The 25,077-nt window shown below is 38.4% G+C and overlaps 1 protein-coding gene across 1 annotated transcript in view; it reads right to left on the bottom strand.

The window, feature by feature from the left end:
• PTPRR (protein tyrosine phosphatase receptor type R) overlaps nucleotides 1-25,077 on the bottom strand; it is a 152,527-nt gene that overhangs the window by 114,068 nt on the left and 13,382 nt on the right. Inside the window, exon 2 of the mRNA XM_086740037.1 lies at nucleotides 24,407-24,711. Within this exon, the coding sequence (XP_086596163.1) occupies nucleotides 24,407-24,711 (305 nt within the window). The remainder of the gene's footprint in view (nucleotides 1-24,406; nucleotides 24,712-25,077) is intronic.

Raw genomic sequence — 25,077 nt, forward strand, 5'->3', positions numbered from 1 at the left:
GAAAACCAGGCTATGCTTGTAGCTGTGGACTAAGAATTATCTGATTTCAGATAATACAGAACTGGGAAACGTATTTTTGGATCAAGTTTCTTGCTATTGAACTAAACCATGTCATATAAACCCATTGTAAACTGAAACTGTAAGAACCAGAAAGGCAGACAATTTAATAAATACCTTTTCTCCATGAAAATCAGGCAGCACAGATTTTCCTTGCTGCTAGTGTGAGAAAAATCACTTTGGAAGCACTTTTTCAGACATATTTGTATACTGTTTTTAATTTTTTGAAGGCTTTTTCCTTTCTAAAGTCATTACTGTTGTTTTTGAGAAACTCATAAACTGTTAATGAATGTATATTTGCAGCTACCTCTGTATGTCGCAAAATCAAATAATATCCTGACTGAATGGAGGGGAAACTGAGGCATAAACAGTCAGGTCATGCAGAAAATCTGTGCTGGAGCTGGTGACCAAACTAAGGTCACTGTGGACAGTGGCATGGTTTAAATCCTATTCGACATCAGAAGGAGTCATACCTGAAGCTCTAGGGGAGGACTCTGCTTGCTTGTTTATGCCTAGTCCACCTCTACAATATGGGAGTTATTGTAACCTTATTACTTCCTTCTAGTAATTTAGGAATTAGGGATGTCATCCAAAGAAAAAATATATAGGTCCAACATTATCCCTTTTATAAGGAGACTTCAAACCACATTTCCCAAGAATAAGTGTTGTCTAACACGCCTGAGGCTATTCTAGGACTTCAACCATTCTCTGTCCATCCCTTTGAAGCCACTTAAGTGTGGAGATAAGAAGCTCAGATTTTTGAGGGAAGACATAAAGAACAAATGTGACTGTGACTCTGCAATTTAGTGACTGCTTCAGGCACAGAAGATGGAAGCACTGGATTCTGTTCCCTGTGTTTTATCCAGTAAATATTTAGCCATACTAGTATTTGGTATTTTTTACTTAGTTGCTAGCAATTAGCAATTCTTTCATAGAAAATAATAACCAAACACATATAAAAAGTACTCATTTTTAATTTATGAGCAATAAAGCAACATCTCCCACTGGGTACTGCATGTCATTTTATGCTGAAGTTCCTGAACAGAATTTCATTCCATCTTTTAATGTTTAATACATTTCAGAGAATTAAAAATGAATTTTCCTCTAAGTCATGATTATTAATAAACATATAGTATGTAGCACATATATATATAATGCAACAACTTCAATATCCTATTTATGACAGAGGCCTTATTTTGCTAACTATTTTATGATCTTGCATCTCAGAGGACATTTGGTGGAACCAATCACACCCGTGCTGAAGAACCAGAGGAAAAGAGGTTTTATTGCAACATGGTCCTTTCCTGAGCATCAAATGTCTTCAGATGCCACCTGTTGAGTCACGGCATTTTGAGGTGCAGTGCAGAGAAAGCCAAATAGCTTCCTGAAACATGTGAGTTAACCATGGCTATGGCTACTATGCTATGATGGTCACACTGCTTCCTATACCTGATCTGTGTCATTTACAGATAGCTCTTTGCAATACAGACCATAAAAGTGTCCTTATTTGCTACTAAGTTTTCTAAGAGGGCTATGTGAGCACACCAGAAAGCAAATGCTCAGGAGAATGACCTTTATAGATGCTGAAAATATGGAGGTGCTTGGCTGAAATGTCTAAGAATGTGATAGCCTCTTAAACATGAGCACACCTTGACAGATTTACAGTTGTAGTTGGAAGAAATGTGTGTTGGGAAGCTGCCCTACTCTAAAGGCAGCAGGCTCCAGGGCAGAGCTCTGACCCTCTCAGAGGAACATTTTTCTCCCATCCTCCTCCTCACAAGTCAACTACTGTTCTCCCATGTGCCATCCTCTCTGGTACCACTTCTGTCACAGGTATTTCACCTCTATTATTGTAGCAAGAGGAGCACAAACAAAAAGCAGAGGTTGAAATTGAAGTTATGTGGGAGTTCAGCTTGAATGAGTGCTACCAGATTAGACAGATGCACTTTTGTCTTATTTCATGTTATTATGTGATATGGCAAGTCATAGAAAGAAAAGCAATTAAAGAAGCAGGAACATTTTGTTCATTTCAGCTACTCTGCTGAAGGAAAGGTTTTTCCTGGATCTTTGCCTTTATGAATGTATTACATCTATCCTGGACTGCGATCCGAATGTTATAAGAAATAACTAATACACTAAGTTAGGAGAATTGCCTTTTTCATTGTGTAAACAACCCTCAAGCATTGTTTTGCAGAAGTTAGGCACAAATACTCTAAAATACCAGGATGCTATTTAATAGACTTAATATTGTTTGTCGTTGATGGAGCAAAGCCCAATGTAAACAGATTAGTTCACTGAAAATCGAGTGTTAATTTTGTCCTTGAAAAAACATATAATGAGTGCTATTAGCCCTTATGGGAAGAAAGAAAGGGCAAGACAAGAAATGAAGGATAGCTGCATTGTGGGCAGCTGTATGATCTGATGACTCTGGCAGGGAGCTCTCAGGCAGAGCTCAGTGTCATGCTGCCCAACAGCAAGTACTGCAGCTATCAGAAAGGTATTCTGGCACCACGGATATCATCTCAACCAGCTATGCAAAATAAAAAAATGTAGCTGTCCATGCTCACTGAAACGTGAGAGCGTCAAGATGACATAGTCATGATCGTATTCATAAGACTCATAATGGCAATGTATAAGCAGATAGGGCTCGCTCAGTCCTTTCTACACTCCTTGTCCATCTGCTGCACTGCTATATTGCACTCACTGCTGGCCTGTAGCTTTCATTTTCATATGTACTGAGATGCCAGTCCTGTCTAGGCAGAAACTACCAATGAACTTGAGCCTTTTGTTTTATCACCACACTAGAAATGAACACATTTCCTGCACAGCTGGTTATCTAAGGCACGTTCAGTTTGAGCAAGTGTCCCTAAGATGGGACCTTTGGCTTCCTTCCATCCTTCCATGCAAATAGATGCCTCAGCATTTGAACACATCCCCAGAGACACTAGAGCTTGGGACAGAAACACAGAGGCCCAAAGTACACACGGGTATTTTTCATACACATACATATTGTAATCCATACCAAGGCAAAAGAAAAACATATGGGCATGGAGGTATACTAGGGATGAAAGAAAAGAATTAAAGAAAGAATAGTATATACTATCCAAGACCCTTTTTTTTGTTGTTGTTGTACAGGCATCACATAGATAATACTCAGAGTTACTGAATTGTTCAAAATTTTTTCTACTGATGTTTCGACTTGAAAATAGCATATTAACTACTGTTAATCAAATGTATATGATTAATAGTTATTTAAAACAATTCCTTTACTGCCTTTCCCTCAATTCAAAAATCCACTGTCAACTCTCCTCATAAAGCTCTACCAGATTAAAGACAGGTGTTACACTCACTGTCAGTAAGCACTATTCTAAGAAGTCACAGTAAAAGGATTTTAACTCCTCTAAAAAGTGTTATGGAAGCAATTTTATTTAAAAAGGCCATTGTTGATCAAAACTTATCCATGTTTGTATGATGTAGACTTCATAGAAGATTAGCACAAGGATTGTAATAGTTCATAACTACCGTAATTGTAGAATTAATCAGTGCTAGATTGGCCTGTAAACTGAAATTTAGCTCATTAAAAGCACATGATGTAACAAGCATTTTCAAGTAACTACAGACAAGAGCCCTTTTATTGCAGCATTAGCAATATACTGCTAAAATAGAGCTAAGTTGCAACTTGGTTATCATACCTTTGCCTATTTTGTACCATTCCTTCTAGGTTTAAGCACAAAATCTATTTACAAATTACAAGTACTTACGTAATCAAACTTCATTACTGCCTTTACAATAGGTGGTGTACATTCCTTGATACAAATTAAGAAAGACGTACAAGAAATTTTGTCTCTGGCTTTTTCAGCCAATGCCTTTCTCCAACACTTGCAAACAGTTTCATAGACATGGTACTTTATGAGATTAAAGAGCTAGAGATAATCCAGGAAACTGCAAATAAAATAACAAGATTAAGTTATATAGTTAGCTCAGTGGACTGAAATAAATTTTAGTTCACTCTGTTGGGCTAAAATGCACATAAACCCTTTTACTTCCACTAAACCTTCTTGCTGAAAGATTCTTTATATTAATATCATGGTATATCACAAAGTGAAAAGACTGTAATAAAAATAAATATATTTAGGAGAAAAAAAAGATTTAAAAATAAATTACTTCTGTATTGGTCTATGGATTTGAAAATCTGAGTAGCATTTTCTAATACTCAGACTTGGAATAACCTTTTGTGCCTTGTTTACCAGGCTATGGCAGTAATAATTTTTTGTTATTATTTTGTTTGTTAGCTGTTCTTGAGAGACAATGCCTTGTGGAAATATAAAACTTTGCAACTAAAAAGTCAAAAGAAAAGACTTAACTTTCCATGCAATATGCCATTTTGAAATACATACACACAAATACACATAAACACAAGATACATTTTTATGTAATAAATATAGTGTTAGTTGACATCTTAATTTAGAAATTAGCACATCCACCACGATAAGGATACCTGTGGCTTTCAGAAGTGGCTTATTTTCTCCAGATTAGTTAAGAAATTTGTTCTTTCCGTCTCTGTTCCTGCCTCCTTTGGCTCCCACTGATTTCCCCTTACTTAATCAAGTTTAAAGTGCTTAGACACCAGAAGGCAGTCATCTTATTAAGACAAAACTCCTACTAAGGAATCAATCTACACATCTAGTATGAAAACTTGCATAACTGCTCACCAATCAGGAAAGTCACATCACATACTAAAAGAGAATCACAAACACATTGAACAGCAACAGAAAATGTATCATTTGCTCTAACCTCATTATCAGAAGGCACTATTAATGGGCCACAAACATTTATCTGGTTTTAGTAAGAATTTTTTAGGTACCATTTAATTTTTTAAAAAGGTAGAAGACAAGAGAAATGCCCATACAGATTCAACAGAAACCTTCAAAGCTATGCATCTTGCAAAACTTTGTAACTATGATTAAAAAGCAGCAGATTAAATGCTTTTTTAGATGCTAACCAATAATGGTTAGAAAACCATTATTAAAACCAAACATTCTAATAAAGTAATACATTGTCAAACATGGAAACATCTGGAGAGTCACAACTACAATTATAAAACAACAATTCTGTCCACTCTTTTAAGTTAACTTATCAGGACTAAATGCAGGATGCGTTTTTGAGAAAATGCATTCAGCACCAGCATAATTCCATAAAACAAGACTACGCTTGAGAATAAATAAAGGTTGGACTTCCACATGTGTATTGTTTAGCAGGTACACAAGATTTGGCTCTGTAAACTTGAGGTTTGTTCAGACTCATTTCTTTGCATTCTTGCAAGAATACCTCAGACCCAAAGCAAGGTCTACATGACAGCTTCCAAGACGCCTTAGATCAGCTTAGGTATGTCAACACTGCAGGGAGTGCTGGGGTTCACTGAGTGTCTGTCCTAGGCCCCGCTAACACAAATGTCTTCTGCTGTTCCCACACAGTCCTACCCAAGAAGCCTTCTTTGACTCCTGTCATCATCCACCAGTTCTTTGTAGCAAAAAGAGGGGGGAAAAATGATGCAGGGCAACCATCAGAGTACTTGGCCTTTCCCAAGAGACGTACCCACTTTGTACCCCAAAGGAAGCCACTCCAAGCCAAAGTGCTGCTCCCTACCTATAGGTGTCTTTACCCAAGCATGCTAGCTGCCGGCAGTACTAGCCCCTCTGCAGAGACCGGGTAGGAGGCCAGGCAGCCCCTGTGGCTAGCTGGGCCTTGGACATGTGCAGTAACTGTCAAGATACGCAGTAGCACACAGGTAGGGAAGGTCCACAGAGCTTGTCAGGACTGCACATCGCCAACCTGGTCTATGCCATGGTGGCACTGACACAGAAAATGAAAGGAAGGGTCGGACATGGGTCCTGTGACCAAGTGGCCTGCAACCATTGTTTGCTGGCTCTCTTTGCAAGGACAGCCACCAATGTAGACCTGCTAATGTGAACACCTGTGGTGGGATCTGTCAGTCATGCCAGGGCCTTGCTCCCAGCAGGGATTCAGATGCTCTTCTGGCAGCTTAGTGATCCCATAGAAAAGGAGGACAAGGTGTCCTGCCTCTGTCATAGCATCACTAAGAAGCCAGGTTGTATCTTCAAATTGGCCACAGTGCTTAAGGGCACAGGTTGGCAGAGTGGGTATGGTCAGGTATATGGTTACATACAGATTTGAGAGCAGCAGCCAAAGTCAGAGCTCAAGAAGAGATACTTCAACTTCACAGTCCTGCTGTAGCCCTTAAACATGCATGGATGGCTGATAGCCAAGCATTTGGCTGGAAGATGCTGCATGGCAAGCTAAGCTGACAGAAACGAAACACTCTGCATGAATGCAGGTACCATGACTAGAGTCTGCTCCAATAGTTACCCAAATTAAAAGAAATCTCCACAAAAGCCACATTCCTTCAACTCATTTGTTCTGTCCATTCTAGTAACTTAGAATCTTTCATAGATAGACAGGTAAATGAGAATGCGTTGACTGCTTGTATTTATATCACTAATCATATTTACATATATAAATGTATATAAATTACAAATATAAGAATCGATATTTATCAGTTCTACCAAGCAATGTACAATAAAGATAGATGCTTTCCCAAGAGAAGGAAAAGCACACAAAACTGAGATGGCAAGTAGAAACTTAACAGTGAATTCCTGTAATTTATTTTCATAACTACAGCTCTCAAATATTGTTAATGTAATTGCCATTTATTCATGATCTTATTACACAGTGGTTAACAGAGACTTGGGAAATACATACACTGCGTGTAAATTGCCTTTAATAAAAGCAATTAGACAGTTGAACGAATAATGTTCATTACCACCTATGAGTACAGGGACATCTGGTGGACAATATTGTTATTTGGGATTTTTCTAAATATTTTCACTAGACATATTCCTCCAAAACTCCACAGAGAACAAATTCAGCTAGTTAATGCCTATGCTTAAGAAATACTGCATATTTTCATACTGCTAAGTGACTTTTGACATGTACGCCTCACAATAAATTAATCTTAAGTGAATACTTACTTCAGCTGAGATAACTTTCTGATTGTCTTTGAGCAGACATTAAACGAGTTTCTTTTAGTCACCACTCATGGCAAATGTGAACCTTTTCAAAGTGAAAATATATTTTTTTTTCTATAACACTTCATTAAAAATAGCAAAATTTAACCTTGGACTTCAAAGTATATTTTGGTCTAGCATTTAAATAGGATTTTCAGAAATCACTTCTATCATAACTTAATTCCAGGTCTGTAAGTGCAGGGATGCACATGCTTCACAATAAACCCCACAGCTCCTGGAATCCAGAAGTCCATGGAGCACTGCATAAGCAAGGCAACCTTATATCAACAGCAGGAATATTCTCTAGCTGTTTTTTTCCTTAGCTTAACACAAGTAAATAAGCAAATAGGTTTAGAAATACTCACAGTGAACCACAGCAGCTATTTGTTGTGAATAAAACAAATAATAATAATAAAAAAACAAAAACAAAAACCAGACCAAACCATCTGAATGAAACTAGAGTTAAGAACACCTGCCATACTGTTACAATATATGGTGAGAAGATGCATTTTACAGCTCAAGAAAATATCTGCATATCCACAACATTGTCAGAGATCTGGTAACAGTAGGGCCCTGGGCAAAAAAGGAGCATGCACAGCAGAGGGGAAGACTATCAAGGGAATGAAAGACAAGTGTGGGCTAAGAAATATGTAAAAATGGAGAGGAAAAAGAGATCAGTAAAATGGTTTGAGGCTACAAGGCTAAAGGAAGGAGCAGAAGACAAAGGGGAAAAGAAAGACAAAGGTGAAGGTGACTAAAAAACAAAAGCAAGCCAAGACCCTGGTAGTAGCCTGGGGTAAGAGGTAGCACTGAAGAGATGCAAAAAGGAGGGCAGAACAGTAGAACATGAGAAGAATGAGAAAGTGTGAGAAGAAAGGATGGGTGCACAGGCAGAAGTGTGCAGAAGACCAATGTGGCACTCCAAGACGAAAAGCAGAGCTTCACTTCCAGCAGCTATATGGGGGCATGATCAAGGAAGATGAATGTGCTATTTAAAGTATTTTTTACAAGTTCAAATTTATTATGAAAGATTTGACGTAAGATTAGATATTTGCCCTATCATAGCCTGAAACCCAAACACATGTTAAAAAAAAGGACAAGACAAGGGCTGGATGAGGAAAGGATTAAAGGATTTATACAACTTCCACACAACAGAGTCAGAGAGTGAGTAGATGAAAGAATAGAATCATCAGGGACTGTTTGAATGGATGGTGAGAGAAATGTCTTAAGTAGGCACGGCAAACTAGGTATTTTTGGGTCAAGAACTCCAGCAAACTTATTACAGGAATGAAAGAGAAGGATAAAAAAGGGTAGAGAACGCTGCATGGCACCGAACCATTAGCCAAAACAGAAAAGGATGAAAAAATGGAAGGATGCATGAAAACTGCGGCAACATTCTTCCGAATCAATGCTTTTGAATATGTTACATGCCTGATTAAATTGAGAGAAATACAGGTTTTATACTGGGCAACATAAAACATATCAAGCAGTTAGGATTCTTATAACTTTCACATCAATTCACATCAGTAGCATTAGTTTGTAAGACCCAGTAGAGAATATAATTCAGGAAAGAATGAGCAATGCAGAAGCAATGTAGTGCAAGCTTGGCTGAAATAATTGTCTAGTTGACATTATGATTTTAACTAAATTATTCCCGATTATATACGGAGAATGTTTAAAAGGCTTCCATGAATAGTAAATGATATTTCCAAACAGAGAATAATGGAGTGTGCTAGATCCACCACACTAAAGTTTTATTCAGTACTTTCTGTTTGCATAATCTGCCTGGTATCGCCTCTGAAAACCAACTTCTGCCTTCCCACTTCAGCAGATAAAGTACATGTGGTCTTATCTCCCTCTACAGAAATACTTGTCTGCATTTTTACTTTATAGTGTTTCCTTCAACTTTTTTCTCTAGCAAGGATGAAGAAACTCCCTGCTATCTAGGTTATATGAGGAACTCAATATAACCTTATCAGGATAATCTGTGTTGAGACTCATGCCGATACACTGCCTCCTGATCTGTACAGCCTATTAGGAAAAGAACAGCTAAGAATAGCTTCTTTCTCCAGCTCCCGTCTCCAGAATTTCTTCTCAAAATTGTGAATCTTATACTGCTCAGAAATAATATATTACTGATAATCTCACTAAAGGCCAACCTGCTGAAGACCTGAAGAAGATCAATTTACTTCAGAATAAGCAACAGATCTGTGGTTAGAGCTTTATATTGGCTAGGGGAAATCTCAGCTCAAGTCTGTGATCTGTATATGCTTCAGAAAAAAAAAGAATTATTGCTTTGTCCTCCATATGCCACATGATTAATTGAATGACTAGTCTTCCAGACAAATCTTTTTCCACCAGCACCGCAGATTCCACTCAGTTCAAATAATTAAATAAGAATTGACCTGCAAAGGAGAGTAAAGCATTTTAGTGTGTAAAAGAGACTTGGCCTTCTAGAACTCCCACATATCAAAGCCAAGACCAATTTCAAGTGCACTGAAAACAGCTCCTGCATAAACTTGTCTCAGGTCTATTCTAAAATGTAAACAAAGACACCAAATAACTTGGATGATTTAACTAATTTCCTCCTTGCGACTCTCAGCTCCTACCAGGATGTGGCAAAAGAGGTGCTGGAACCTGATTGTCCATTGTAGTTCTATACCTTGAAGTCTGGGATTTTGTCCATTTTACGATGCATGACTCTCATTTCTTCTTTACCTCAAAATTAAAGTGTCTAAATAGTTCCATTTTATCCTAGATTTTTTTTTACCTCAAATATTTACCTCAAACCTCAAAATTATTTAAAAAGGAACTTAGTTTTCAAGACATCTTTGCCTTGAGTTTTTGACTCAGAAGACTTCATTTCAGTGGTTCTTGATCAGCTTCCTGTACAGCTCAATTGCTACAAGGAATGGGTGATCCACTCCATAACTAATAAGCTGTTAAAGAGCTAGTTGGCAGCTGATGCAATACCAGAGTGAAGGTATTTTTGTATTGCATCAGCCTCAAAGTAATTTTGAAAGAAGTCCACAATTAGAAACAAGGGAAAGAAAAGGAAGCCAAAGATAGAGGCAGAGTCAATCATCCTCCAGGCAGAATAAGAATTAAGAAAGCAAAGTTGTAGCTTATATGTTAAAGCAGACAAGCCAAGAAAATAAATTATTATGTACTGGAGCCAAAGATTATAGTCAATGCCTTTCTATTACAAGTGGAGAAACTACGACACTACGAAGATGGCCAAGAGATCAACAGCAGTACAGCAACAGATTAAGAGGGTTATAACAACACTAAGACAACAAAGAAAAGCTAGTAGCCTTTGCCAAACTTATACAACTGTGTTTGGCAAAGGCTGACATCATTGGGACTGGCAACACACAAAACATTAATGAGGCCACAGTGACTGAACAGTCCTTTCAAGCAGCTGATACGTATTTCTGAAGTATTTTATTTCTTGATTGACCAAAAGAGATGAATATGTAGCATGCCAAAAGCACTGGATTTTTTGTTTAAATGAAAAGAATTTATAGGCCTGTCTCACAACAGATGAGGACTAGTCAAATGGCAGTCCATGAGTCAAATAGAGCACACATAAAATTTTGGCTAGCCCCCTTGGCTGTAAGCCAAGCCAGTTTTACAGTCCACTGAAAGATAACGGTAGAAAGCAAAAGTGAATTTGATGTGGGCCAAGAGAATGTATTGCCACCACTGAACACACCTGGCTGGCCAGCCAAACAAACTGGTAGCATAACAGGAGAAGATAGATCAATTACGTGAGAATGAGAGAAAGAGTTTGATTGTGAGTAGGACAGTTCAGAACATCTCAATCTGGCCTAGAAATACATTCCCTGGCCTAGAAAGACAATCAGTGCTCAGTTGCCCTTGGATTTCAGTTTAATGGAGCACGAATGTGGAGACACCAAAGCTGCCCTTAAGCAGTGGTAGCTCAGAGTCGGGAGAATACCATAACTCAGAGCTGACATGGATGCTCTGACATTCTGCAATACGTTCCCTGGCACTAGGACTCCAAGAGACTTTTTGGTTAGAGATTGCCAGCTCTGTGCACTGATGCTAGGCCTTGGCCAGCAAGCCCTGAGAGATGTGAACTAACTCTGTGCCCAGTACATCTACATCATGATCTTACTATGTTATGTCTTTATATTGTTACATCACATTATCAGGGTTTTTTTTTTTTCATTTTCTACAACATCCCATAGTCTCTCACTTTGAATAATGGAGAATAAATTATAAAAACGTCCCTTTCTTAATAAATAAGATCCTTGGAAATAAGCTGCCTATTTCCACTTTTTCTTAGCATATTTATCACAACCACAAAGATGTGCTATTCATACTGAATAATATTATTGTCAGACTGAATCTTTTATATTTTCAGAGCCAATATTGTAAATCTAGTTATTTGTTAAAAATTTTCCTAAAGTATATTATTAAAACAACTGTGATCATTTTGGCATAGACATGTTCCTCTTTTGCAGACTAAGCTTGTAGGTTAAGTCTCACAGTTTCAGCATGTGTGTTGTGCTCTCATTTTATAACAGTGATGCAAAATGTTTATTTTGGCCACCTTCTTCATAAGATTAGATTCCAGGAAGGAAACTATTAAAGGTGATTAAAAAAGAGAGCTTAAATTAGTCTGTTTAAATACAAGACAAATGAAAAGATAAAAGGAAAAAATGTATTTTCTGCAGTGTTCTTTTGTCTTTACTGGGATGAAAGACTGTGCATAGAATGAACTGCGTAACATAGGTCCTCTAAATCTTTGCCTTTGAAAGAGTAAATAAGCTCACTCACAGCTACTGTAAGAATACTTCTCTTACTTTCGTTACTGTACTGTGTGGCCATTTGAAGTATTTGGAATTGTTTGGGGTAGACAATACTTAATTCTATAAACACAATAGTATCCCATCATGCTTGCTGAGCAAGTTAAAATAGAACATGAATAACTTTGATTGACCAGAGGAAGATAGTAACTAAAATAGAAAAAAAAAACATGACTAAAGTAGCACAGCTGTTCAAGTATTTTTAATGTATGAGGCCCTCAGCCTTCTAAAATTAATTAATGCTTTAATGAAAGTTGTCTGTTATCTGACTAACAAATTCAGTTTTTCTAATATCCAGCTACCCCGGCTTTCAATTAAGACTCAAAGAGCCAAGAAGTGATGAGAAGGGACATCATAAATGATTTATGGATGTCCTACTTTTGTGTATGGCACATTTATTATTCTACTTAATGCATCCATATGGTTTTCTAATTCATTCATTACCGAAAGCCTCACATTACAGTTATTTCATTAAAGGTTATATCCATTTTCAGGCAGATTCTTAGGAAGCATATTTAAAAATTAAAGCTACAATCAAATTTTTTATTTAGTGTATGGATTTCAAATTATGTATCTATTTAATTATTGTCCTATTAGCTATTTCTAGAGACGTCAGTTGTTTATAAAATAATTTTCTTGATAAACATTCATTGGCTTTCTTGCTATTTCATGATCTGAGTAGTCTTTAAATCTGCAGCTTATGTTTCCTCCAGTCAATAGTTTCTTGTTCCAACCACAAATTATAGAGCACGTCCAAGAGATGTTCCCACAGCTAACAATCACCATCCCTTCTCCCACCCCAGCCATCCTTTAAGAGTGTTTCTACCAGGGTCAATCTAGAAACTCTTAAAACTAAATTTGTGATATAGTAGGCAATGGGCAAAGGGGAGAGGTCTTTAAGTAGGGTAGCTATAGTTTGAACAGAAAAGAATTAGTATTTTTGGTTTCCAAGTTAATTCCTATTGCCCGTATACACTTTTACTATGGCTAATTAGGCAGAGCTACAGCATCTTGGAGCACCATTCCAGAGAAAGCCTACAAGAGAGGTTTTGGGGACAACATCTGCTTCATTATTATTTTTAATCATCACTTTAAGACAAGGAATATAATCTCTATACTGTTTTAGCTTTACTTTGCCTAAAGAATGCAAAGGCTCTGAGAGTGCAGTATTTAAGTTCATTCCTCCACTAACCCAAAACATTTGTGTTTTAATGACCTGTCAGCTCAGAAGACTGTACTACTATAGAACTACATTGTACAGTACCTGAAATTAAACTACTATAACACAAAATAATTTTTATTACATTAAATTAAAATATCATATCTATTTTTAAAGGTTAGCCCCCAGAGTTGTGTTCTTAATTAGACAATACATTATGTGTTGCACAAAGGAAGCATATCAGCAACAATCTGGATCAACAGTGCAGAAAGATGTAAGTGTTGCCAGAACACCACAGAACTGTAACGGGAGTGATCCCTATTTCTTTCAGAGTGTTTTCAAAAAGAAAACAAGAATCCTAGTACAATTAGTACCAGCGAAATGATGACCTCTTATTCTAAAAACACCAACAGTAAAATAGGGAAAAAAAAAATTACATTCAATGAGTGACATTGAGTAAATCAAGGAAAATTTACTTCAGCACATTGTAAATGTAAAAATCTGGATTTATATTGTTATTGATTTCTATGCTACAGTTTATTACACAATGACCATTCCCAAGGAAAATGCACATCCCCAGCCAAATCCATACAAAACAGACATTCCAATATTATTCTCCAACAGCTAATAAAGGCTGAAATGCAAATCTGTTTCAATTAATGTTTGAATAAACATAGATATAACATATGCTGTCAACCACTTTCCTATACTATTCAACGCCATTCTATTAGCCGTCTTGATGTACACCCACAACGCTTTTCATAATGCTTCTACCATCTACTCGATTCAAAGCACTGTCTCCACTAAAAGTATTTTCCACCAGTTTATTGTGGTGCACAGCCAAATAAGAATTAACTTCATTACAAATTGTCAGTCATGACTGACCTTCAAAAGAAGAACAGCAAAACATTTCTTAAATGCTTTTAGGAACAACCACAAAGACAAAGACTTTGTACCTCTCTGGTTACCTCCCTGGGTTATTCCCCTTTCCCTGAGCTATTTTGATACTGAGAAGACTGAAAAAACATCATTCACGTGACAGGTATGCAATCACTTTCAAACTCCAATATCCTCCCAGCCTGTGCATTTCATTTCGGAATTCAGTATTTATTTTTTGCTAAAGACGTGCTGAAGTGCAGCAATACTTGATCTGTGAAGCTTTTTATAAAGTGTGTTTAAAAGTTTATCTTCTGCTCCCTAATAGTGTTTGCCTGATTCAAAACATTACTGTGTTCTAAAAAATCACATATTAATGTAGCAATGATATTGAAAAAAATATTATTTTTCTTTTTAAAAAGCAATTTTTATAAGGCTTAATATTTAAGGAGTTATATACAAGAACATACTATGAACCATCTTTTGAGGAATTTTATAGAATCTGTCACTTTTCCTAAGAACAATGTCAGAAGTGAAGAACCAAAAGGATTATTCCAGAGGCTGAATCGCCAGATCCAACAAAACATTGACTGATAAGGAAACACATGCTGTCTTCTTGTCTTTTTATCTGAGTGCCCTTTATCTGCCTTTTAAATGTTACTGTAGGAGACTTCAGTTTTCACAAAGATAGCTCTCTGAGGGCGCTAAAAGAATTTAAAAAAAAAAAAAAGCTTTTTTCAGTCTTTATTTCTGAACATTATCAACACAACATATAGATTTATTGTGGGCAGTAGTAATTTGTTTATTGGTGGGTCTCATGACACTAATAGGGCCATTTTGTTAATTTGTTATTTTGGACTTCAAGCTTTTGTGACGAGCTCAGTGACTACATCATGTGAAATGAGAAAGACTCAGGTTCAGTTTTCTCCTCTACCTCTTTTAGAGCAAGGCTTTGAGCCAGGTCTCCCACATTTGGTTATACGGTTTTTCTCTCACATTCGAGTTACCCTGCACCGTTCAGATATCTTGAAAATGCTTAAGCAAAAGTGAAGATCTGTGATTTGGCTGCAACTGTGGCTGAATTCAATCCAATTTCATGGAAAAATCTGTTTTGTCAAAAAAAACCAACAACTAATAAAGATTTTCCTGGGGGACAAAACTTAGCAATTTGAAGAATGGAAAAATATAGGCAGACTCCTTTCTGCTACACACAAGTATCTACTGGGATAGTACCAGCTGGGACTGGTCAGTTATAGGAACATACAGCTGAAATAAGAAGTATGGAACAGCTGACCCTCACCCTCTTACAGATGAACTGCACAATGCTAAGTATCAATGAAACTTTAGCCTTTAGTTTAAAAAAATTTATAACATGCCTGCTCCTGACATCTACTTTTCGTTTAAACTGTGCAGATTATGAAGAAAAATAAATTATTTCAAGAAATATCTTCACTAAAAAAAAATATATGCAGGAATAGGAAAACTTTGTGACCAAAAAGGATCTGGGTAATTTGTGAAAGATCTGATTAGCTTTTGTGCAAGTTTAGCATCCCTCTGAATGTTACAGAAAATAACCCCGAAGTTGCCAGCAGTAAGCTAATCAATTAAAGCACTGGGTTGCTGAATATCCCACTAACACTCTTTTAACATTTTGCAAGTCAGATGACAAAAAGATGCCTTAAGGAGGTTTTAGTGCGTGTTACAACCTAATGCAATCTTTCCTATTTTCCACAAAGACTGACAGCAAACACAATACCATGATAACGGTTCAGCATGCAATTATCCCTGCTGAAGTGCACAGAAGGAAGCAGAAAGCAAATGAGGCCAACTAATGCAGATTCTCTAGATTTCTTTGTGCAAGCTAAATCCAGAATGACAAAGCTGCAGGCTACTAGGTCTATTTGCAAGGCTTTCTGCAGATATGTTATGCCTAGTATAATTACTTAAGAAAGGACTAAGATAATGGTGAGCATCAATCTCTTATTAGAAGGTGAACTTGAGTCTAGAAGTCAAATACTGTGAAGATCTGGTGTTCAGGGTCATGATTTAAAGTGTAAAAGGACACAACAGTAATTATAACAATCACAGTAAGGGGACTGACTGATATTGCTCACTGTTGTAATGTGTGACTAACATTCAGAGCTTGTTAGCAAATCAGCACTGTAATTACAAAAAAGTCTTAAAACTTCACTGTCTATCAGCATAGCACTTGTCCTCTGCTGTTCCAAGCATCAGACAAACACATGACCTGGAAACGGAGAGGGACACAGTTGACACCTTACTGGATTTCGAGATCTTACTCCTCAGAAGGCTTCTTTAAGAAGTCACTGCAGAGACACGATTTTCTATTTGTGCCTCCTCTGCCTGGCCCAGTGCCACTCCCTTTCTTAGGCTGGCAATAACAGATGTTAAGTGACAAAAAGTGACATCTGACTTTTTATTACATTTCATAGACAGTTAGCTTGGCGTTTTGCCCTAGCACTGGCTAACCTTCAACTTTATGGACTACTTGTTCTCCTCACTCATAACATATTTTTTGTCTTATTTTCACCCCATTTTGTAGCTTAATATACTTTCAAAAGTATTTTATCCATGTCTTCACAAGGCCTACAAAGGGAATGAGCTTAGGGTTCATTCACTGAGTGAGAGGAGTAGGATACAGAAGGCCCTCTGAGTCACGCCACCAAGCTGTGTGTTGTCTTTCTGCGCACCAGCAGGCAAATGGCCTTTGGAGTCTGAGTCTGACAGGCTTGAGGCTGAAACCTCACGTTGATGTAGTATCCATAAAGCAGCTCCTTACTTGCATTAGTACAATATAGTATAACTACACCTAGCTGTAGATAGAACTACATATACATACATCCATGTGTTTCTCAGTGAAAATTAGGACATTGCAGGGTGTAGTAGGAAGATAAAATTACCATTTTGAACAACTTCCATATCACACAACACATGACGGAAGGCAGACGGTGCATGAGCAACAACAAACCACTTGCTTCAGAAATCCTGCCTGTTCTGTTGTAAGAACATCCCCAGCCTTATCCATTCCTCTGCCCTCATCTCCCTCCCAAATGAAGAATCACTTTTGGTCTGTGGTCTCCTAAAAGTAGCCCTAAATTTCTGATCTAATGGATCACTCCCAGTTATCATAGTTTCCCACAGACTTCTATGTATTTTTATCAGACTGAGACAGAAACATTTAAATATAACTTTACAGGTTGTTCACCATGGCCTCACTGGGCCAGATAACTGGTTGGATGCTGTGCCAAGCAGAGCCTGACACAATATTTGAAAGACAGAAGAGCTCCTAACAAAGAGAACCGAAGAAAGGAAGAGACATTACCTTATGTAAAGGCAAGGTATTCAACATCAGGGAAAAGACTAGTAAGAGATCATGGAAAAACAGTCAGTCAGTGGAGTGGACAGCTGAGGAAAGCTGGAACAGATTATTTGTGAAAAAAAAAAACCACATTATCAGAGCATCTTCTCTTCTTGGGATTCTCAGAAGGCCATTTACCTTCTGGTAGACAGCTTGGTGCTGTGACTCAGGACTCTCTGTATCTTGCTCCTTTCATTCAGTAAAACTCTATGACTTAGCCTTAAAAAAGAGGGCATCTTATATTACTAAAGTATTAGGGAGGAAAAAGAAATGTATTTTTTGTTTAAAGAAAAGTAAAAAGCAAATTCCACAGACATTGATCCATTCTTATGAAGACAGAGAAAAAAAAACTAGCCCTATTTTAAATGACTCCACAAAAATGTAGCTATAGGGAATATATATTTTTTGGTCTGAAAATGATTGCAAGGATTGAATGCCACCACCTTTTTATCAAGCTCTCCTCATAGTTCTTCTTATGACACTCCAACCAAAGCCAGTTAGTAGAGGCAATTTCAATGTTCAGAACAAAGGATATTTTGTAGTCTGGTTCCCTTTGGCTGATCTTTAAAAGGGAGAAGCCAGTCTTGCATCAAAAGTAAGTCTTGAGTGGATACATGAAGGAGGAGAAAGTAGTTACTAGAGGTACTTAGTTACTTAACACTAGTTACTGTGTGTTACTAGAGGAACTCAGAGAGGACATCACATGTGGAAGACATGGCTTTATAGAAAGTACAAAGAATTAGAAAAATACACATTTTGAGCAGAAAAAAAAAGTGTCATGAACAATGAAATAAAATATAGGAACAAATATGGTAGTCACGAATTGTTGACAGTCTACAAGGCTTCACTAAGGGCAAATCATGCCTGACAAATTTGGTAGCCTTCTGTAACAGTGTTACAGAGTTGGCAGATAAGGGAAGAGCAACTGACATCTTCTACCTGGACTTGTGCAAAGCATTTGCCACAGTTCCACACCACATCCTTGTCTGTAAACTGGAGAGACATGGATCTGATGGATGGAGCACTTGGTGGATAAGGAGCTGGCTGGATGGCCGCACTCAAAGAGCTGCAGTCAATGGCTCGATGTCCCAGTGGAGACAGGTGACGAATGGCATTCCTCAGAGGTCTGTATTGGGGCAGGCCCTGTTCAACACGTTTGTCAGCACCCTCAGCAAGTTCACCAACAACATCAAGCTATGTGGTGCGGTAGACACACCAGAGGGAAGGGATGCCATCCAGAGGGACCTTGACAGGCTGCAGAGGTAGGCTCATGCAAACCTCATGAAGTTCAACCAGTGCAAAGTCCTGCACATGGGTCAGGGCAATCCCAAGCACAAGTACAGGCTGGGTGGAAAATGGATTGAGAGCAGCCCTGAGAAGGACTTGAGAGTGACGGTGGATGAGAAGCTCAACATGATGGGCAATTTCCACTTGCAGCCCAGAAAGCCAACTGCATCCTGGGCTGCATCAAGAGGAGCGTAGCCAGCAGGAAGAGGGAGGTGATTCTGCCCCTCTACTCTGCCCTGGTGAGACCCCACCTGGAGTACTGCATCCAGCTCTGGAGTCCCCAACCTAAGAAGGACATGGACCAGTTGCAGAGGGTCCAGAGGAGGGCCACGGAGATGACCAGACGGCTGGAGCGCCTCTCCTATGAGGACAGGCTGAGAGAGTTGGGGCTGTTCAGCCTGGAGAAGAGAAGGCTCTTGGGGAGACCTTAGAGCGGCCTTCTATTACCTAAAGGGGGCTTACAAGAAAGACAGGGAGACATTCTTTAGCAGGCCCTCTTGTTATAGGACAAGGGATAATGGTTTCAAACTAGGAGGTAGATTTAGACTAGAAATAAGGAATAAATTTTTTACAATGAGGGTAGTGGAACACTGGAATAGGTTGCCCAGAGAGGTGGTAGATGCCCCATCCTTGGAAACATTAAAGGCCAGGTTGGATGGGGCTTTGAGCAACCAAATCTTGTTGGAGATGTCTCTGCTCCTTGCAGGGGGGTTGGACTAGATGGCCTTTACAGGTCCTTTCCAACCCAAACCATTCTATGATTCTATGAGTTCTGGGCCTTGACACTGGTAATTAAACCTGATGCATCAGGAAATATGGAACTGATGGAGGAATAAACTTACATGTGTAAGGCCATGTCAGTAAGCAAGCAAAAGATTTATCTTTTCTGAGTATGTAGTACGAGCAAAGTTAGACAAGAGGATATAGCAGTACTTGTGAGATGAATTTGACACGTGTAAAAGCAATTCTGCTGTGGTTTCACAGCCTCATGGTTTTCAGCTACCCCAAGCCACCCAGAAGCAGCCCACCTACTTGAATTGTGCCAAGATTTAGAAAGGATTTCCACATTATTTCAATATAAAATGTGTTGTTTAAGCTGGGACCAGCTCCAGATTAAGATGGCAGTAAATGTACGTGTCTGTGTGTGTGCATGAATATATATATATAAATATACAAGTAGTCAGTGCACAGTTGGTGCTTACGTACCCATTATCACAAATAGAAATCTTGTCACTACAGCCATTTGGGCTTAGGGAGATACTCAGCTGACCCTGAAGTAGACATCAAGGCTATGTTCTACTGGTAGGTTAAATGTGTCTGGTACTGTTCTCCGGCAGTGAGAAAAGTAATGTGGAAATATCACTGTGTCAGTACTAATCTCCAAAACAGGATGACCACATCCAATCTGATTATTGGATATGGTCCCTGACCTATATTAACACCCTAATTATCCAGAAAATGTTTAGAGAAGTGCTAGATAGCTTAACAGGCTACCAATAGGCTAGATTTCCACTACCTATTCTGAAGCCTGAATACCTAGTTCACATGTGAATATCTACTTACAGATACATACCTTTGTGTGCTTTACTCTTCCACTGAATCCTCTTTTAAAGCACTAGTACCTGAAGCTCTTCCTTGTGCTCTTCAGTGTGCTGGAAGGTAGATGGTTCAAACACTGGTGACAAAATAGATGTAATAGTATGGCACAGCTATGGCTCTGAGGCATTCAGTCTTACAAAAAATGCCATGGAAAAGGCAAACAGAAGCACTATGTGGCTGTTTGTGAGTCTCATGTCCTACTGACATTAACTGAGAGAAATTCTAATTAAATCAACTCAGTTCAGTAACACTCATGGAAACCAAAAAAAAAATCAGAGATGTGCTGAATTTTAGGCTACTCTGACCTTTCTAGACTAGGTGACCTTTCTAAATAAATAAAGACAGATTTTCATATTTATATAAGAAGGTTTATAGTCATAGTGAGATGTGAAATGGAAAATCTTGCTATATTGAGCAAGTTTATTACCTTTACATTTCTGAAATACTTCACAGGATACAAGTGAAAGAAACATCTGAGGAGCTTGGTCCAATCTTAGTACAACACACTTGTGTGACTGAGAGAGACTTTGGACAGATCAAGCTATACCAGGTTACAAAGGATGATGCTTTAGCACCTCCATGAGGTGATACTTTAGACCTAGTGTGAGCTGTAACCTTTACTATAAGTGTTTCTGTTTTTCTCTCAAGTTCAGCCCTAACTATATGTACGGATGTATGTATGTTTGGGTTTTTTTAAAAATGTGTTGGATAGCAACATTTTTAATCAGAAGTGGTTATCCACAGTCTATTTCTTCTTTCCAGGTACTGCCTTGACCTTGGTGGTGCTCACATTCAGTATTGGAAAGGCTTGGAATAAACACAAGTAAACATTTTGAGAACTTGTTCGTTTCACTACTAACTCTTTAATATACTAGATGAGTGTATAGTTTCTGAGATGCAAAATGAACAAATAGAAAACTTTCAAATATTAAAAAAATTATGTAATTCCCTATGTTAACCAAGCAATTTTCAGATGAGTTGGTCTCACATCATTTAGAGAGACAGCTAAACAGAACATATGGATAAGCACTAAGGCATTTATAGAACAGTCAAAATGCTTCTAAGAGCTCTGGTTTGTCCTTGCTTCCCTCAAAAAACAATGTACACTGAACACACACACACACACACACACACACACACAAAAACAACAGGAACTTAATACTGGGTAACTGAAAGCCTTCAGTTATACAAAACTCACTCCCAGAAAAGAAATACCTCCTCTTCCTCCCTTAGGCAAACCAGCCCTACAATTTCCCCAAGTTCATTAAAATTACTTCTTAACATGTGTTCTTTATTGATAGAGTCAGAAAACATCACTTTTTGAAACAATACCTGCAGAATTTTGGCTTCATAGCACTCTGCTGTGCATTGGCAGCATTTTGCTTGTCAGATGGTCTAGTCCTTAGCAAAAAATGTAACCTTGTAATAGTCCTACATTAGGCCAACCCAGTTCCAATTCAGCCTACATTTCCACCTTGATCATGAAGAAAATGGACCTTAAGTCAACAAAATTAGATTGAATTCAGTTTCCTCTCCTCTGCAGAGCCACAACAGCGTTGATTTATTTTAAAAAATAACCCCTGTTCTTGGCTTTCATACTAAATCACAATGTGGACTAGTCATGTAACTAGATTACAGGAAGCATTAACACTAGCAATTGCCCTTTCAAGTTGTGCAACCAACAGCATTGCTAAAGGCTGGAACAAAAAGGGTCAGCCAGGGCAAAACAACAAATGTTGCTGCTTGTCCTATATAATAAACACCAAAAAGCAGCAACAAGCAGCAAGTGCTAGTTCGAAACAAAGAGGGAGCGATATACATGCATTCAAAATAAAACTGACTCCCTTAGCAATGACATTAACATTACAATCTACCTCAGGTGACATTCAAGAGGGAGAAACAAAATGTTGAAGTGCAGTCCCCTGCTGTGGGACAGCTGCCCTTTGGAGGAAGACACTTTCAAAATTTCTTTTTGTGGGATTAGTCCTATGAGCTGTCTGACTCTCAGCACTTCGGCTTTAAAACATACACTTCCCCAAAGCCTTTTTTTCTGAAAGGATTATATTAAAAACAAACCAAAACCACTGTCCTTCAACACATGCAGAGATAGCTGAAGATCCCAAGTAACAAACAGCTTTCATGTCATGATTAGCTCATGCTGTTATGCCCCCCTTTAAAGCACATATGGTTCTCAGCTAGAACAGAAGGCTTCAGAGCAGCAGCTCCATCCTAGAAATGAAGTAGCAAAGCTTCAGACTGAGGTCACTTAATGAGAACTTAATGCAGATTTAATAGATCTTTTTTTTATGTGACTGCCAATTGAAAATCTGCCTCATTCAGCTTTTAAGGCAGGCACAGAGCCAGTCAGTTAAAATCAGGGCAGCCCCAGAATATTTTGCAGGATTCTTCCACTGCAAGTTGGGTACTGTGCATCTCCAAAAGTGTGCAAAGCTCTACTAAAATAACAAGCCATAGGTAACAGCACAATTTAATGAAAAAATGAGGGGCCATTCATATTCTGAGTTCCTCACACTAACAGAAAGTCTTTGTCATCAAAGGCGGTGAAATAATGCTTCCTATGGAAAAAAGAGAGCAGGTACCTTTATTGTGGAGCTGGCCCCACTGGCTTAGGCTACCTTGGGGCATAGATGTACTCAGCTTGCTTGGTATTTGCTCCTTCTGATGAGTACCATTCAGTGTTGGCACTATGTGGTCAGCTGGCATGTCCCCAGTGAAGCAAGGCTGTCAGTGCCTTATTTTGCTCTGATACGGACACTTACATACAACTGAATCTAGTCCACTGACTGTACTAGTCATCTAATCCCAAATTAGGAGGTCTTGTTCGTATGGCATGCAACAATTCTAGAGCACAGCTTTTTGAACCTAGTTCTCTGATAGTATTTTTTAACTATCAAAACTTTAATGTTAGACTAATAAAATTACTGTCCTTTTTTTTCCTGATTATTCTTTTCTGTGTCACTAGCCTTTATTGCATCTGGTGCACTCATGAGGGCAGATCTCTAGAGGTATTAACAGTACAAGGAAACCATACGCAATTCTGAAACGCTTTGTGTGCTAACATGCCCTAGTGTTGTATGCTCTACCTTCTTTCTTTGTTTGTAAAGGCCGTTCTCTTTTAATCTAGCATCTTCTGTACAGAGTAATTTACAGAATTAGGCAAATTGCTGCTGATTGTAATTAGTCACATTGTTTCAGTTTAATCTTTATTAGTTCACTCCAATGAGTAGGTGAACCACTACGAACAGTTGTTCTTTCCTCCAGGAAAGAGAAGGATAAGCCCAATGCTCTTCTCCATAATCAGGCAGGGCTAACTATGTACCAGATTGAGGCAGAGCAGTGCCAAACACAGGCAGACTGTGCTGCCCACTCCACAGAGGACAGCTCTGCTGACAGTATGCTGCTCCACTGGCATGGAGGGTAAGGATGCAGCAGGGTGGCACCAGTACACAGTTCCACTGACATGCCCTCCACTGCAGGAGGGAGCACGGACATCACTTTTCTGAGAAAATGAAAGATCACACATCTAGTTAACTGAACAAGGAAGGTCCCAGACCATACGTCTCCCAGAAGGAGCACATATAGCTTGTACCAGTAAAAACATAGTTCTTACTCTTTGCAAGAAACAGGCTTGTTTTCAAACAGCTACACAAGCATAATGGTGGATTCACTGGAGAAACAGAAGTGAAGGAGTCCTTTGCATCAGCCTTTTAGAATGTCCCTGCCTCTGTTGAATTGTTCCAGAAAGTACATTTTCTTGTCCCTTATGCAGTTTAAAATCCATCCAGCAAAAGTAGTGCAAATAACAATCAAGACAAGAGGATTAAAAGCATTTGAGGCAAAGGTAAGTTCTTTAACTACAGAGAGGCCATATTCATCACTGGTTCATCAGATTGCTTGTTGATCATGGTGAGGCTATATGAACACAAGTTCTACTAAAGTGAAGAGCTTCAAGATGTGTGGTCATTATTTAGATTTAAAAGATCAGCCAGGCAGTGGAATATGAACTTTGGATATCCCACATTACAATCTATTTCTATGATTATCTACAAGCACATTTATTCACAAAACAACTCCAGAACTCAGAAAAAAAAAAAAACAGGGCACTCACCATAACAATCACATTTGTTGCAGGAACAGGAAGATTTTCCACTTCCAAATCTTGACCAGTCATAGCTAACAGATTGAGGGATGGCTCGTAGGCAGGTCTGGGGAAGGTTGATTTAACTATTATTGCAGGGTGCAGCTTGCCTATTTTGGTGTGGGAAAAAGAATGGAAATTTTGTTTGGAATTCTTATAACTGTCTGTATCCAGACTTTTCTCCACACTTTGCACATGGTGATAAATAAACACAGGTTTCCCGCTCCTTCGCTGATGAATTGCCAAAAAGTGGTCATTGTCTCCAGAAAAGCAGCCTGTAGAAAGAGAACAAAAAGTTTAGAATGTCTCTCTTGGGTGTCCTGTAGACAGCACTGGAAATCTGTTGACATTTTTGGGTTCTGCAAGATTTGGAAAGAATACTTGTGGAATACAAGAATTCCCTTAAAACCCCACAACGCAATTTCTATAGCAATAGCTTAACAACACTAGAGAGAGTCTACTAAATATGTGAAGTGTATCACATTTTGAAACTTACTTTTACAGGGATTTTAAAAATGTTATTTATACTTCCAGCCAGGGTTACATTTCAAAAATTACGAGAAAGAACAGATCACATGCTGAGCCAAGTCCAACTTTTGTATCGGCATCAACTCCAATAGAAAAACATACGCAGTCCACTT

The sequence above is a fragment of the Chlamydotis macqueenii genome, chromosome 1, assembly GCF_036417535.1.
Source record: "Chlamydotis macqueenii isolate bChlMac1 chromosome 1, bChlMac1.mat, whole genome shotgun sequence".
Lineage (NCBI taxonomy): Eukaryota > Metazoa > Chordata > Aves > Otidiformes > Otididae > Chlamydotis > Chlamydotis macqueenii.